This window comes from Somniosus microcephalus, chromosome 4 (genome assembly GCF_052327205.1).
Source record: "Somniosus microcephalus isolate GS21.2 chromosome 4, FLI_Smic_1.0, whole genome shotgun sequence".
Lineage (NCBI taxonomy): Eukaryota > Metazoa > Chordata > Chondrichthyes > Squaliformes > Somniosidae > Somniosus > Somniosus microcephalus.
In genome coordinates, this window is record NC_140990.1 from 177,200,401 (window position 1) to 177,214,937 (window position 14,537).

Here is a 14,537-nt window from a genome sequence, read left to right on the forward strand (position 1 = left end):
TTTTCAAACATAAAACTGTATGATTGAATCTCTGCTTGATAATGTTACATTGTAGTTAATTTTATGACCAGATTCTCCCCCCCCCCCCCCCCCAAATGTTGGATATGAACTTCTGAACAGATTACATATGTGAAAATGTAGTGGTCTTTTGCCATTGACAGGCCCAAACTGCATTTCTCCGTTGAAAACTCAGGAGTCGGAACTTACAGACCTCACAAATAAACTACTCCTGCATTACACACCAAAAGTAAGTTGTGTATAAAGCTTATGATCCTACTCTTGGATTGTTAATTTTTTTTTAAAGAGTTTCCTTTTTATTTGCCCACTATCTTTCTCTCCTGAAGCCATTGATTCTGCTGGTGTATGATTCCATAGGCACCAGGCACATTCTGATATCTCACCCAAGTGGCCAGACTTCTTGCATGAGTTGGCAGGCTGTTTGACTGCTGAGGGCATCAAAACTTGAAAAATGTTCTCAGTCACTGTCTACACATGCATATATTCCAGCAGAAATCACTAGAGAATGATGAGGAATGGGAACTTTGGTTGACTTTCCTATCCCTAATCCAGGGTGTTGAGACCAATGTTAGAACTGCTACGGCCCTCCCAGCTGAGATGAGATCATTCACAAACCAAGCTTCAAACTGGAGACCTCTTTTAAAAATTAATTCTTGGGTTATGGGTGCCGCTCGCAAGGCCAGCATTTCTTGTCCATTCCTAGTTTCCCTTGAGAAGGTGGTGGTGAGCCGCCTTCTTGAACCACTGTTGTACGTATGGTGAAGGTACTCCCACTGTGCTGTCAGGTAGGGAGTTCCAGGATTTTGACTCGGCGACGATGAAGGAATGGCGATACATGTCCAAGTTGGGATGATGTGTGATTTGGAGGTGAAGATGTTCCCATGCGCCTGGTACACTTGTCCTTCTAGGTGGTAGTTATCGCGGGTTAGGGAGGTCTGTATGATTCAGCTGGATAAACTCGTTCCATTTCAGGAATTAACCTTATATTATCAATCCTCTGTTTTGGTCGTCCAGGATGGTATAAAACCAACATATCTGCATGTATTAAAAACAAAACATTTTGTTCTTGAAGATGGTTAAAACTGTGCGATTATTTTGATGTACAGTTTTCAAAATCCATATGCTATAATCATTGGCCTTTCTGCATTTTTACAGGCCTGCAAAAGTCCCATCTGCCTTGATTTGTCTCCGAATCTCTTTCACGGGAGATTGACTGGGCATAAAGTTGTCAACTGGGACATTAAGGTATCTCAGTCAGTGTTGGATTGTTGATCATAATTATTATTGAAGAAAGGGGACCGTTATCCTCAAGATAACGATTTTACATTGGAGAAACACACATTCTATAAATCGTTTAAATAATTTTTTTCTCTGCATCAGAAATACTGCAAAATGAGAACGTAAAAGTAATTAATTGGTGCATATGTTAGAACTTTTGAAATTGCATTTTGACATTTTTCCCCAGTTGAAAATTCCTCCAGCCCCCGTACTGCTGTTGCCTTATCTTCTCCTTCAGCTACATGTTGGCAGAGCCAATGCTGCAGATATCGACCTACCTGTTATCAACGCTGGTGTATAATTGGCGAATGGATTGATTTTCAAACTTTTCTCTGAGGGACACCTCTGGGATCCCTGACTGAACTTTCAAATGACTGTGTCAGCTACCTAAAGGAAAACAATACTACAAGTACCATAGGTGTTAATTACAAGGCGCCGCTTAGAACGTGTTAAGTGCGCCGACTATTTTGGGCCATTCACTAAGTACTTACCCTGTACTTGATAAGCTCTGCTGATTTTAGCCAAAGGCAGTCTTCATGCAATTTCAATCAGCTGTTTGCACCTCCTGTTTGCTGTTACCTTAGTGATGAGATTCTGGGTGCAGCAGCGAACAATTAGGAGCAGTAGTTGCTAAGTGGAGATCTAGCAGACAACTGGTTTGAAAACCTATGGGCTAAAGGAAGGGTCGATCGGGAACTGGGATTGAGAGGCTTAGACTTTTGCTCCCTCTCATTTCTCCTCCTCCCTAAACCCCCCTTTCTCCCGCCAACTCCCCCCCCCGCCCTAAAATCCAAGATAGAGCACCTTACTGTCACATAGTGCACTGAATGGAGAGTTAGTGAAACTTAGCATTGCGAAAACTGGACTTTGTAATCCGATTTGAATTTGAGCTTAATGGAGATGGGGGCGGGGGTGGGGCTCGTTTTGTACTGCTGGAACAGGCAAAACATTTTGAATTTGGATTGGACTTGAGCTTGTGTCGCCATACAGTTTAAATGTTTCTTTGCAGGTAGATAACAGCATTCTACTTGGCACTTTTTTTTTGCAGGATATGATCAATTGCACTGGTGGTCTCAATGTCCTTTTCCCACTGCTGGAACAAATGAGCAATCTTGGCAGCCAGGGGTCTGTGAAAAACGATGACGATCATGGGGCAACTGACTTTGTGACACCTGATGCGCCCTCCCCTTCTGAAGGTGACTGGGTGGTGGTCCCTTCAACTAGAGCTTCTGGTAAGACTTCATAGCAGTTGCATTGGGCTCATGATTTAACAACATTAATTTTGCAATCAATCATCTAGTCTGGGTAGGTGTGTATATTGCAGTTGTCTATTGCCACTTCACTGACCTGTTTTTGTCTATGCTACTTGTGTTTATTACCATGTAACCCTCCCACTCTTCCCCCACTCCCATGCACGGCCTGTCTCTTTCCTATTTTACAAGTTGATGAATAGTATTTGAAGCGAACATTGCTTTGTTCCAATTTCTTAGCCAAGTTCTTCCACTCGGAGCAGAGCCTCCCCAACCCCCTTTTTTTCCCCCCTCTCCTTTGAGGTACCTTGCTATTTCCTCTTACCTTGCGCCTTTTAGTACAAACCTTAAGGAGGGCACCTTGTGAAGCAGTGAGAGATTTATCAGTCTCCCGTTAACTCATCTAGCTGCAAAATTAACTTTATAAGTGTAGTATATCTGCGTGTGGAAGATTCTTGATCCGAAAAGCACAAGGTATTACATTGAGCAAAATCCTTTTAATTGATAAAAGTCAATCTTGACCAAACGATAAGTAATTGTGCAATTGGGTAGTTAAAATGGTAAAGCAGCCAGTGAAAATTGCTTAAATTAGTACTGCAAATGTTGTACAGCACTTATTGTAGTATTGACATTTTAACCGCTCTCAAATAATTGTCACTCACACGCTTGTTCCTAAACCCACCTTCTATTAAAACCAACAACCCCCGTGTACATTTCCAACCTAGCGAATGATGTTGATGTTATCCAGCAGATGAGAGGATTATTGAGCCAGCTCGGTTTGCAATGTTCAGCTTCCAAGCTTCTCTTCAGGCAGATTTCATCCAAACAGGGTTCACCTACTCTCTCTCTTTCTCTCTCCCCTCCCCACTGCCCAAAAAAGGAGAATAAATTTCAATTATCAACAGTAAAATGCGACTCTGAATGCATGAGATGTTGCAATGTGTAGCTGTAATTCTGAAAAGACTTGAATTTTTACAGCCACATTGTTATTTTTTAACATCTGTCATCAGCGCCTCCTACACACATTGTATAAGGGCACAGCACCAAAATAACAACCCCAAGCTTGTCTTGTTAACAGCATCTTGGCAGATTTCATTTGATGTGAAGACACCAAGGAGCGCTTTTCAATACAAATCAGTGCAGAATAACCCCAAAAAAAACTTACTTCAAGCTTGAAATATTGGCCTGGAATCTATGGTCAGCAGCGAAGCGAAGGCATTGGCTGCTGGCCCGAAGTAGGCTTTCCGCAAGGATTTCGCAATCCCTGTGTCGAGAACTTTGGGTTTTCCGACATTCAGTTCAAACCAACGAAGTATAATGTGGCTCCCCTTGTGCGAACTGCTGTGACGTCAACAGGCTGTCTAAACAGCCAATCGAAACGCAGAATTCTCACAAACAGCGAACAAGCTCTTAAAATTCTAATTTTTAAAAAATATTAGAGAGAGCAAAACAAAGATTGGGGCTCTCACATGGGGAAAAGGCAAATCTAAAATAAAGATGGGCAAACGTAAAAAAATTAAAAAAATTTTTTTTTAGAAAATTTCTTAATTTTTAATTTTTATTAAAATGGACAAATTTCACACTGCACAAAATTAAAATTCGTTTTTTCAGATTTGTTTAACGGTAATAACACTGTCAAAAGCCCAGTTACACCTAATCCCTTTGGGTCTAACTTTTAGTGGGGAATTTAACAGTGTACTTACCGCGGAAGAGCCAAAGTTTTCGTCAGTTTTGCTGATTTGGCTGATTACACCGATTGCCGGCTCTTTGGAGGAGGGGGCTGGTGGCACAGTGTAGCTGGTTTTGGAGCTGTCATTGACAGACCGCAACTTCAGGGTTTCCGTACACGCCTGCGTTTCAAAGCGAACGCTGCCAGTTCGCTGTCATCCTGACCGCAAATTCCAGGCCTTTATTTTCAAATTAGTAGCGTAAATGACAATATTGTTTTATTCTTCAAATTGGAAGCAGTTTATCTGCTGCTAATTTAATCAGAATTCCCAGATTTTTGAGTAATGTGCTATTTTAAGAGTTGATTTAAGAGGAAGCCTCATCAGTTCTCCCTTTTGAAAATCCAGTCTGTTGCAGTTGACTTTAACAACCTTCTGCGGGTTGTTTGGTTTTCTTTTTCTTTTTCGGATCAGTCTTTGTTGAAGAAGTGAACGCTGACAGCATTGTTGGGGATGAAGGCTTTTGATTAATGACTAAACTCGGCAGCGTGATAGAGCTGAAGTGATGTGTGTGCACAGGGGAAGCGGCGGGACTGACTGCTGAAGCAGTCTGTGGTTTTTGAGTGTGCCGATGCTGATGGCAGTTCAGCTCCCCCATACTGAGTGTTAGTAATTCCTCCCAGCAAGGCTTTCTGTTTAAATAAGAACGCTGTTGTTGAGTTCACACTATATGCCTGAATCTGTGAAAAGGTGGTATTTTTATATGTTTAGAAAGTTAATTTCATTTCATTTTCTCTTCCTAGTCACTGCTCCAAATGTGATTTTTCCTTCTCCCTTCCTCTCCTGAGCTAAAACTGGCGTGGTTGATTCCATGTATTTTTTCTTGCCCCTGTGCCTACCGGGTACATAATGTTGGAGCATGCCTACACTGTCCTAACCTGTCTTTCACCACTGCATCCACTCTTTGCTATTCAAGACTTGTAGTAGTAGTGTCTTTTTTGCAAATGTTCCTCCTGCTCTTGGCTTTCTGCTTCTCCCCCCGCACCCCCCCCCCCCAGCATCTAACTGCAAACACATCAAAGCCCAACTCTTGGCTTGTTTTGAGAGCTTCTCCTTTCACATCCTATCCATGTATTTGAATTGACCATTACAGCATTATGTGGGTGCTTAGTCCTGCGCTAAACTGCTACCCATGTGATGCGATTCTGTTATCTTTACACCCCCCCTCTCCCCACACCTGTACACAAGCACACTCCTATCAAGAAATCCATTTCTTCCAAATTTATATTGTTTTGGTGACTATTGCTGTGTAATGTAACGGATTGGCGGTTAGGATCAGATCAGCCATGATCTTATTGAATGGCGGAGCAGGCTCGAGGGGCCGATTGGCCTACTCCTGCTCCGATTTCTTATGTTCTTACATTCCTAATTTCAACAGCGACTGTACTTCAAAAAGTACTTCATTGGTTGTAAAGCATTTTGGGACATCCTGAGGTCATGAAAGGCACTATTTAAATACAAATCTTTTGTTTTTTTTAGTTTCTTCTCACTTTTCTGTGTCTTTGGGGAAAGGCTACTGTGACATCCATAATGAACAGGATCACAACACTAGTCATCCTTGGCGATGTCCTCCATGGGAGTTACTGCCAGAATCTCAGCGAGTAAACTACTAAAGTTATGCAATGTAATTAGCTCTCAGATTTTACCCCCCTCTAAATAAAGATCAAATGATGGTTAAAAGACAAAGAATAACTTGGCATTGATAAAGCACACAATCAATCTCTCAGAACTGTCCTAATTACTTTGAAGTCAGTCAGTGCTGATATGTAAATAAATGTGGCCGCCACTCATGCACAGCAATGCCCCACCAATGGTAATAACAAGAATGTCCAGTCAATTTGTCTTTTGGTGGTGTCTTTGGAGGAAGAATGTGGGCCAGGACACTGGCGAGCTCCCTACTGTTCTTCAAAAGTGTCGTTTTTGTATAAGTCAGCTGCCCTGACAGATAAAGGTCTCTGTTTAGCATCTCATCAAAAGATGGCATCGAGATGTGACTTACAATTATAGAATCTTACAGTACAAAAATAGGCCAATCAGCCTGTCAAGTCAGTGTGACTGTGTTTTTCCACTTAGTCAAATCCCATTCACCTGCTTGCTTGCTATGCCCCGTATATTCCTCTTTTTCAAGCAACTATTTAATTCTCTTTTAAAAGAATTTCTGGACTCTGCTTCAACAATTGATTAAGGTAGAGAATTTCTTGTTCTACCACCATCTATGTACAGAATTAAGATTATCTTAAATTTGTCCCATTGTTACCACCTTGTCAACCAATGGAAGCAATCTCACTATTTACCGTAGCATCATCCTTTATCTTGAAAGATCTCCATCCAGCTTCTCAGATCTAGTGATAAGTGTCCTAACTTCTTTCTTCATAACTGTAACCCCATGTCCCTGGTAACGTCTTAGTGAATCTGTGCTGCACCTTTCCATTGCTTTTATATCCTTCCTATAATGAATACTCAAAACTGTGCACAATACACCCAACTGCAATCTAACTTAAGGTCTCGTGCAAGTTCAACGTTATCTCTTTGCTTTTGTATTCTATGTCTCCAGATGCATTGGCCTTCTCTGCATGTCCCAGGCTCAGTTTAAAAATTTAAAATATGTTTAATTTGGACCAGCCAAACTCTAGGGACTTACAAACATTCTAGGGATGTGAAGTAGATTGTAGGAGATTCGTAAGAGGGAAAATCTAAGAATTTGATTTCCTCCATTGAATAAAGTGTTAGTCTGATTGTTCTCAAGTGAGATTGTTCCCGAGTGTGATTTTTGTCCCTGTGTGTGACTTACAGAAGCCAGGCTGGAGAAGAACCCTGTGGCTACTTATCTCTTGACAATAAAACATTTCATACGAAGACATCCAATCAATCAGGAGAACTTGCTTCACTCCCATGGAGTTGCTACTTTAGGCGCCTTGCTGCAGAAGGTAGGGAACCTTTTTCCTGTACCTCCTCCAGGTGGTCACTAATGGGGAATTTGCATAACGCTAGCAGTTGTCAATGTCATTTATACCAGTTGCTGATGTATTGGAGAGGTATGCCATGGTTTTAGCAAATTTTTAAAGTTGAAGAATGCGGTGGATAATATGCCACTGTACTCCATGAGTACATATCAAACAAGTGTGAGGAACATTTCAATTTGTTTTATGGTGTCCCCTATTAGGAGTGCGATTGTTATTTTATCAGCATCCAGTGAAGAATTCTACTAATGTCTGTATCAGTGCTTTAATAAATCCTATTGCTGTCCTGCATATTGCAGAAGTGGTCAACTTTATTGTTTGACTGTTGAGAAACTTGTGTCCTGGTTCCTGTATTACCCCGCTGCTGAGCAGTCCCATATCTTATAAAGTACAAGCTCTTACAATGGCAGCACTCCCACAGCACAGAGTCCCATAATCCTTCAATTTCCATTACACAAATATTCAAGAATGTATGGAGAATGCGTTTTTACTTGAGCACAGCACCTTTTAAAAGTTAGCATAGTGGCCCAGCGAATGGAAACTTCCACTGTGCTGTGCCATTGAGCGGAAGGGTGCCTGTAAGTGAATTGTGTGACGTTCACTTAGTCTGAGAATTCTTGATTAACTTGAATCCCTTGAGAAAGATAAATAACCATAGATGAAACCACCAGGGAAGTGAAATCTGGAATGGCAGATGTTAAAATCAGACTACAACAGTTAATTCATTTGCTTTCAATTAGATAAACAAAGTGCAAAACATTCTAAAAAATGCTAACTGTACAATTGAAACACAGGTAAAGGCGGAGGCCATTCAGCCCCTTGAGCCTGTTCCGCCATTCAATTAGATCATGACTGATCTGTATCTTAATTCCATTTATTGCCGTGGTTCCATATCTCTTAATATCCTTGCCTAACAAAAATCTATCAATCTTGGATCTATTCTATCCAATAGACATGCAGTGAGAGAATGGGATACTAACTCTTTGTAAGACATGCTTCTGAATACATAAAATCGTCTTTTGGGCTTCGGGAGAAAACAGAAGTCCTGGTTATTGGCGAGGCTAACTCAGCCAATTCAGTCTTCTCGTGCTATCTTTTGTACCATCCTTAGTCTTTCATCTGATTGAACAACAGACATCGCAGACACTCTGTGGGTTATCAGTGACCTTACCTTGACCTGAAGGTTTCAGAATGAACCCTACTGGGGAAAATCCCCTTTGCTGCCTTTCCCATGATAAAACAAAGAAATGACCTATGCTTTTGATTAGCATATCTGATGGCTTACAATGTGTTTCCTGAACTGATTACAGTTCTGCTTAAATTCAATTAAACACAGTATCCTACAGATGCTAAGATACCTTTTTGTCTGTAATACAGCCACTCCATTGACATGTTACCAGGCAAACACAACTGACATTATTACCTTGTTTAGGATACAGGAAATTGTGCTATTTACATTTATGCAGCTATTGGCAATTTATATCAGAAATCCAGCATGTCCTTCGATCAAAAAAACCCTCCTGTTTTATCTCTTGAACAGCAGTCACCATCTGCTGTCTGACTAATCTGAAGTAAGTACATTCATATATGGAACACCATTTCACAACTATATATCTGCTCAACCTTTTGCCTTTTGATGTATTTCTCTTGACTATGATGCAGTATAGTTCCATAGGCACTGCCACCCTCCAGTACTTTTCCCAAGTGACCAGTCTTCACGTGCTAGCCTATACAGTCAGTGTTGGTGGGCTATTTGACAGTGGGGCCAACACCAACAAAACCCAGACCTGTTCTCACCTGACAATGGCATGTGCGCATCTCCAGCTAAGGTCACTGGCCAGTGCTCAAGTGCAAGGATGTCTCTTGTTTCCCTGAACTCTGGCCCGGGGGGCTGATGTAACTAACACCACTGAGGCTGAGATGGGCTAACACAAAACAGACTGAGCCTTAAACATTGGATGTTCCTGGTCCACATGACTGAGGTCCATATGATACAGTGCCTTCTCTGTTAAGCCTTTTGGGGGAGAACGATAAGAACATAAGAAGTAGGAGCAGGAGTAGGCCATACGGCCCCTCGGGCCTGCTCCGCCATTCAGTAGGATCATGGCTGATCCGAATCTAGACTCACGTCCACTTCCCTGCCCTCTCCCCGTAACCCCTAATTCCCTTATCTGCTAGGAAACTGTCTATCTCCGTTTTAAATTTATTTAATGTTGCAGCTTCCACAGCTCTCTGGAGTAGCCAATTCCATAGATTTACTACCCTCTGAGTGAAGAAGTTTCTCCTCATCTCAGTTTTGAAAGGGCAGCCCCTTATTCTAAGATTATGCTCCCTAGTTCTAGTCTCACCCATCAGTGGAAACATCCTCACCGCATCCACCCGATCAAGCCCCCTCACAATCTTATATGTTTCGATAAGATCGCCTCTCATTCTTCTGAACTCCAATGAGTAGAGTCCCAACCTACTCAACCTTTCCTCATACGTCAACCCCCTCATCTCTGGAATCAACCGAGTGAACCTTCTCTGAACCGCCTCGAGAGCAAGTATATCTTTTCTTAAATATGGAAACCAAAACTGCACGCAGTATTCCAGGCGTGGCCTCACCAATACCCTGTATAACTGCAGCAAGACTTCCCTGCTTTTATACTCCATCCCCCTTGCAATAAAAGCCAAGATTCCATTGGCCTTCCTGATCACCTGCTGCACCTGCATACTAACTTTTTGTGTTTCATGCACCAAGGTCCTTTTTCTAAAGGAGGTAAATTTGCAATAACCACCTTTGAAAAAATGATAAATAATTTTTTACTTCAAATGTTGAGATCATCCAGCAGCCCCAAAGTGACATTAACAAGTCAACTCATAGAAACAAGATAATTTTGTAAATAAAAAGCAGCTGTTTGCAGAATAGTGCCGTGCTGTTATCTTATTTAAATATAATTACTCCCTGGATACTGTGTTTTCCTTATGTTTCCTGTGTGTTGTGGGAACATGTACATAGAATTGCATAGAATGTACAGCATAGCAACAGGCCATTCGGCCCAACTGGTCTATGCCGGTGTTTATGCTCCACATGAACCTCCTCCCACCACCTCTTCATCTAACCCTATCAGCATGTTCTTCTATTCCTTTCTGCCTCATGGCTTTATCCATCTTCCCCTTAAATGCGTCTATGCTATTCGCCTCAACTACTCCAAGCTCCACATTCTAACCACTCTCTGGGTAAAAAGGTTTCTCCTGAATTCTTTACTGGATTATTTTATATTTACAGCCCCTAGTTTTGGTCTCCCCCGCAAGTGGAAACATATTCGCTATGTCTACCCTATCAAACCCTTTCATAATCTTAAAAACCTCAATCAAGGCACCCCTCGCGTACAACGGAGCTCAAGCAAGAAGCATTCTCTTTATATGGCCAGCAAAAATAAATACCCTTGGAGTGTTTATGCTGTGTCTCCTGCCCACAGGCACTGATCACCATAGTGGGTTCATGTGCACATGTGATTTGAGCCTAGTCACCACACAGTGTAAGTTTTTACAGAGAAAGTTTTCTTCCTCGATAACAGTTGTGTTTCGCCTTGGTTTTTCTTGTCTGTTGGGTTGTCTTTTTAAAAAAAAACTAGTGTTGATGAAAACTGGTTTAAGCAGTTCTACCTACACATTTGAAATTACAGGATTGGTGAACCATCCTACTGTCTCTACTTGTGTTGGCCCACTGCACTGCAAAGTGCTTATACATAATTATTCTTCACCTTCTGGTAGTGACCTGGTTGCAGTTGTCTTCAGTGCAAACATGGCTACCGTACAAATGTATCAAACCATTTTAAAGACATGGCTTTCCATTTGAAGTTCAGGTGTTTGAATTGTCATTACCCTTTTTAAGGTTACTTTGGGAAACCTGAACTTCATCTGAAGCATTAAATGGCATTTTCCTCTGCAGTAGCACCGAGGTGCAAGCGTCTGTTTTGCACCTATTGTATAACTAATGAGCTTAGTACTTAAAATAATGAAATTGAGCACCAGAAAACTCTGGTTGTCTTTTATAAGCAAGTCTCTCGTTAAATATTGCTTTTGAAACCAATTTACTAAATTAATCTTCGTCTTGAGTTTTACAGTAGAATTTGTTGGTACCTCATCCTTCAAACAGCTAGCCATGGGCTGCACCCAAAATATACAGCCATTTGTTGAAATCAATGTTTACTCTCCCTGTGAGGTTATGGATGCCCATGATCGTCACTGTCTCTAGTTTGTTCGAGTTAACTTAAACGCTGATCACGGGACCAGTGAGCGTACGGAAATTAGTACGACTCCATGTTTCCTCCATATCATAGTAATTACATGGAACCAACTTTCGTGTTACGAAAAGACAAACATAGGAAGTTGATGGGCAGATAATGACCAGCACGTACATCAAGCCTGCCTGCTGCTGGGTGGATTGTTCTTCTCATTGTGTATTTTGTGTTCTTTTGTATTATTTTATCTGGTATAATATATTAATTTGTTTCCTCATTATATTTGTGAGTATATTTATAAGAGGTTAAGCTGAAAACGTGTTTTAAACTTCCTGTGTGGCAGATGCCAAATAGTTTAGCAGATGTGAACATGTTGGTGGCTGTACAGTTGTTAATTGAACAAGCAAATGTAGAGAAGAATACACAACTCCTACATCAGATGTACCAGCACCTGCTGTTTGACTTTCGAATCTGGAGCCGTGGGGATTTCCCATTCCGAATAGGCAAGTACATTTCCTCAGTCATTATAATGGGAAATAGCCCAGGTTAGATATAATACAGAGAAAGAAAGACTAATTTATATAGTGCCTTTCACGACCTCAGGACGTCCCAAAGCGTTTTACAGCCAATGAAGTACCTTTGAAGTGTAGACACTGTTGTAATGTAGGAAACACAGCAAGCTCCCACAAACAGAAACGTGGTAATGACCAGATAATCTGTTTTTTAGTGGTTTTGGTTAAGTGATAAATATTGGCCAGGACCAGGGAGAACTCCCTTGCTGTTCTTCGAAATAGTACCAGGGGATCTTTTACATTCACCTGAGAGAGCAGACAGGGCCTCGGTTTAACGTCTTATCCGAAAGACGGCACCTCCGACAGTGTAGCAGCCCCCCCCCCAGTACTGCACCGGAGTGTCAGCCTAGATTTTGTACTCTGGTCTCTAGAGTGGGACTTGCACCCACAACCTTCTGACTCAGGCAAGAATGTTACCACTGACATGGCTCACACCCCTTACTGCCCCAATGCAGAAAGTGCTCCGTAATCTTACAGACGTAATCCCCCAATTTTCAACTGTTTGGTCAATCTGAATATGAATGGAATATGTGGAGGTATTTTTAATACAGGATTAGCATTTTAACAATGCTATACATGTTATAGTTTGGCTCTACTCTTGGATCCAAACTGGGATTTGGGTGGGCATGGATTCTACACTGGGTTAGCATGCTGCCCTTTAACCATCGCCAAAACTGATGGGATAAAAGTCCCTGTCTACCAACGTTAAGGATCCTACGTGAAGTTAACCTGGGTGTCTCTGCAGCACAAAACTATCCATGATTTGGCCCTAAATTGGTATCTGCTGAGAGATGCTGAGGTTGACTGGTGTAGAAAATGCAAAAATTCACACGGGCAGAGTAGGAGAAATTTCCTGAGGTTGGAGTTGGGGTACTTTTATTGGGGACAAAGATAAAAGATAATAAAGAATCAATCACACTAATAGGTGTAGTCTACAGACCACCTAATAGTGGAAGGGAGGTGGAGGAAGAAATATGCAGACAAATTAGGGAAATGAGTAAAAAACAGAATAATCATGGGGGATTTCAACTACCCTGATATTAATTGGCCAGAAGAGATAGGTAATGGGGATAAGGGAATGGAGTTCCTACATTTTGTACAGGACTCCTTTCTAACCCAATATGTAAAAAGCCCAACAAGGGAGGATTCACTATTGGATCTACTAATGGGGAATGAACCAGAGCAGATAAGAGAAGTAAAAGTAGGGGAAAATCTCGGCAATAGTGACCATAATATAATACGCTTTAAGATGACAATTGAGAAAGACATAAGTATGTTGAAAACCAGGGTAAAAATTGGAGAAAAGCTGATTTTGAGGAGCTGAGAATAGAACTTGGGAAAATAAAATGGGCGACAGTATTGGCAAACAACGATGTAAAACAGCAATGGGAAACATTTAAAACGGTGTTCAACAGAGTGCATGAACAATATATTCCGTTAAAAGGAAAGATCAAAATAAACACTAATGAGACTCAATGGATGAATAAAGCCATAAGGGAACAATTTGAGGGTAAGGAAACAGGCGTACATTAAGTGCATAGACAGCAGGTGAGTGCATGATGAGGGAGAATATGAAGCGATTAGGAGAGAAGTCAAAAAACAATTAGGAAGGCAAAGAGGAACTATGAAATTAAATTATCAAGGAACATAAAACAAAATAGTAAAATATTTTACAGGTACATCAATAAAAAAGGAAGGTTGGGATGGGAATAGGGCCATTAAGGGATAGACAGGATAATTCCACAGGTAACGATAGAGAGATGGCAGAAATATTAAATAGTTATTTTGCTTCAGTATTTACCAAGGAGATAGAACAGGTGGACATGACATTTGATGATGAGATTAGTAATGAGATAAGAGCATTTAAAATAAAAAGAGGGGAGATATTAAATAAACTAATCAAACTCAGAGGATAAAACCCCTGGATTGCATCCATGCATTTTAAAAGAATCTAGGGAAGAGATAGCAGAGGCATTACTACGCATATTTAATAATTCATTAGAAAAAGGTGTAGTGCCGGAGGATTGGCTAATGTAATACCGATATTTAAGAAGGGGGCTAGAACATGTCCAGGGAATTATAGACCAGTCAGCTTAACATCGGTGGTAGGAAAAATAATGAAATCCCTACTAAAGGAGAAAATAGAAGAACATCGAGAAACCAAAAACATAGTAATGAATGGTCAGCATGGGTTTCAAAAGGGAAAGTCTTTCTTGACCAATCTCATTGAATTTTTTGAAGAGGTAACAGAGAGAGTAGACAGTGGTAATGCTGTAGATGTAATTTATCTAGATTTTAAAAGGCCTTCGATAAGATACCCCATAATAGACCGATGAACAAGGTCAGAGAATGCGGAGTCAGGGGACAAGTAGCAGAATGGATAGCTAGCTGGCTTCAAGACAGAAAGCAGAGAGTAGGGGTAAAAGGTAGCTATTCACAGTGGCAGAAGGTGGGTAGTGGTGTTCCACAAGGATCAATGCTGGGATCACTGTTGTTCACAATTTAT

General features: G+C 41.1%; 1 protein-coding gene across 2 annotated transcripts in view; it reads left to right on the plus strand.

Moving 5' to 3' along the window:
• The window catches only part of LOC147120016 (neurobeachin-like protein 1), a 254,216-nt gene that overhangs the window by 218,660 nt on the left and 21,019 nt on the right, over positions 1 to 14,537 (plus strand). For both annotated transcript variants that reach the window (XM_085985506.1, XM_085985507.1), the window contains 5 exons: positions 162 to 247; positions 1,174 to 1,263; positions 2,345 to 2,528; positions 7,067 to 7,200; positions 11,803 to 11,962. In XM_085985506.1, coding sequence (XP_085841632.1) covers positions 162 to 247; positions 1,174 to 1,263; positions 2,345 to 2,528; positions 7,067 to 7,200; positions 11,803 to 11,962 — 654 coding nt within the window. The remainder of the gene's footprint in view (positions 1 to 161; positions 248 to 1,173; positions 1,264 to 2,344; positions 2,529 to 7,066; positions 7,201 to 11,802; positions 11,963 to 14,537) is intronic.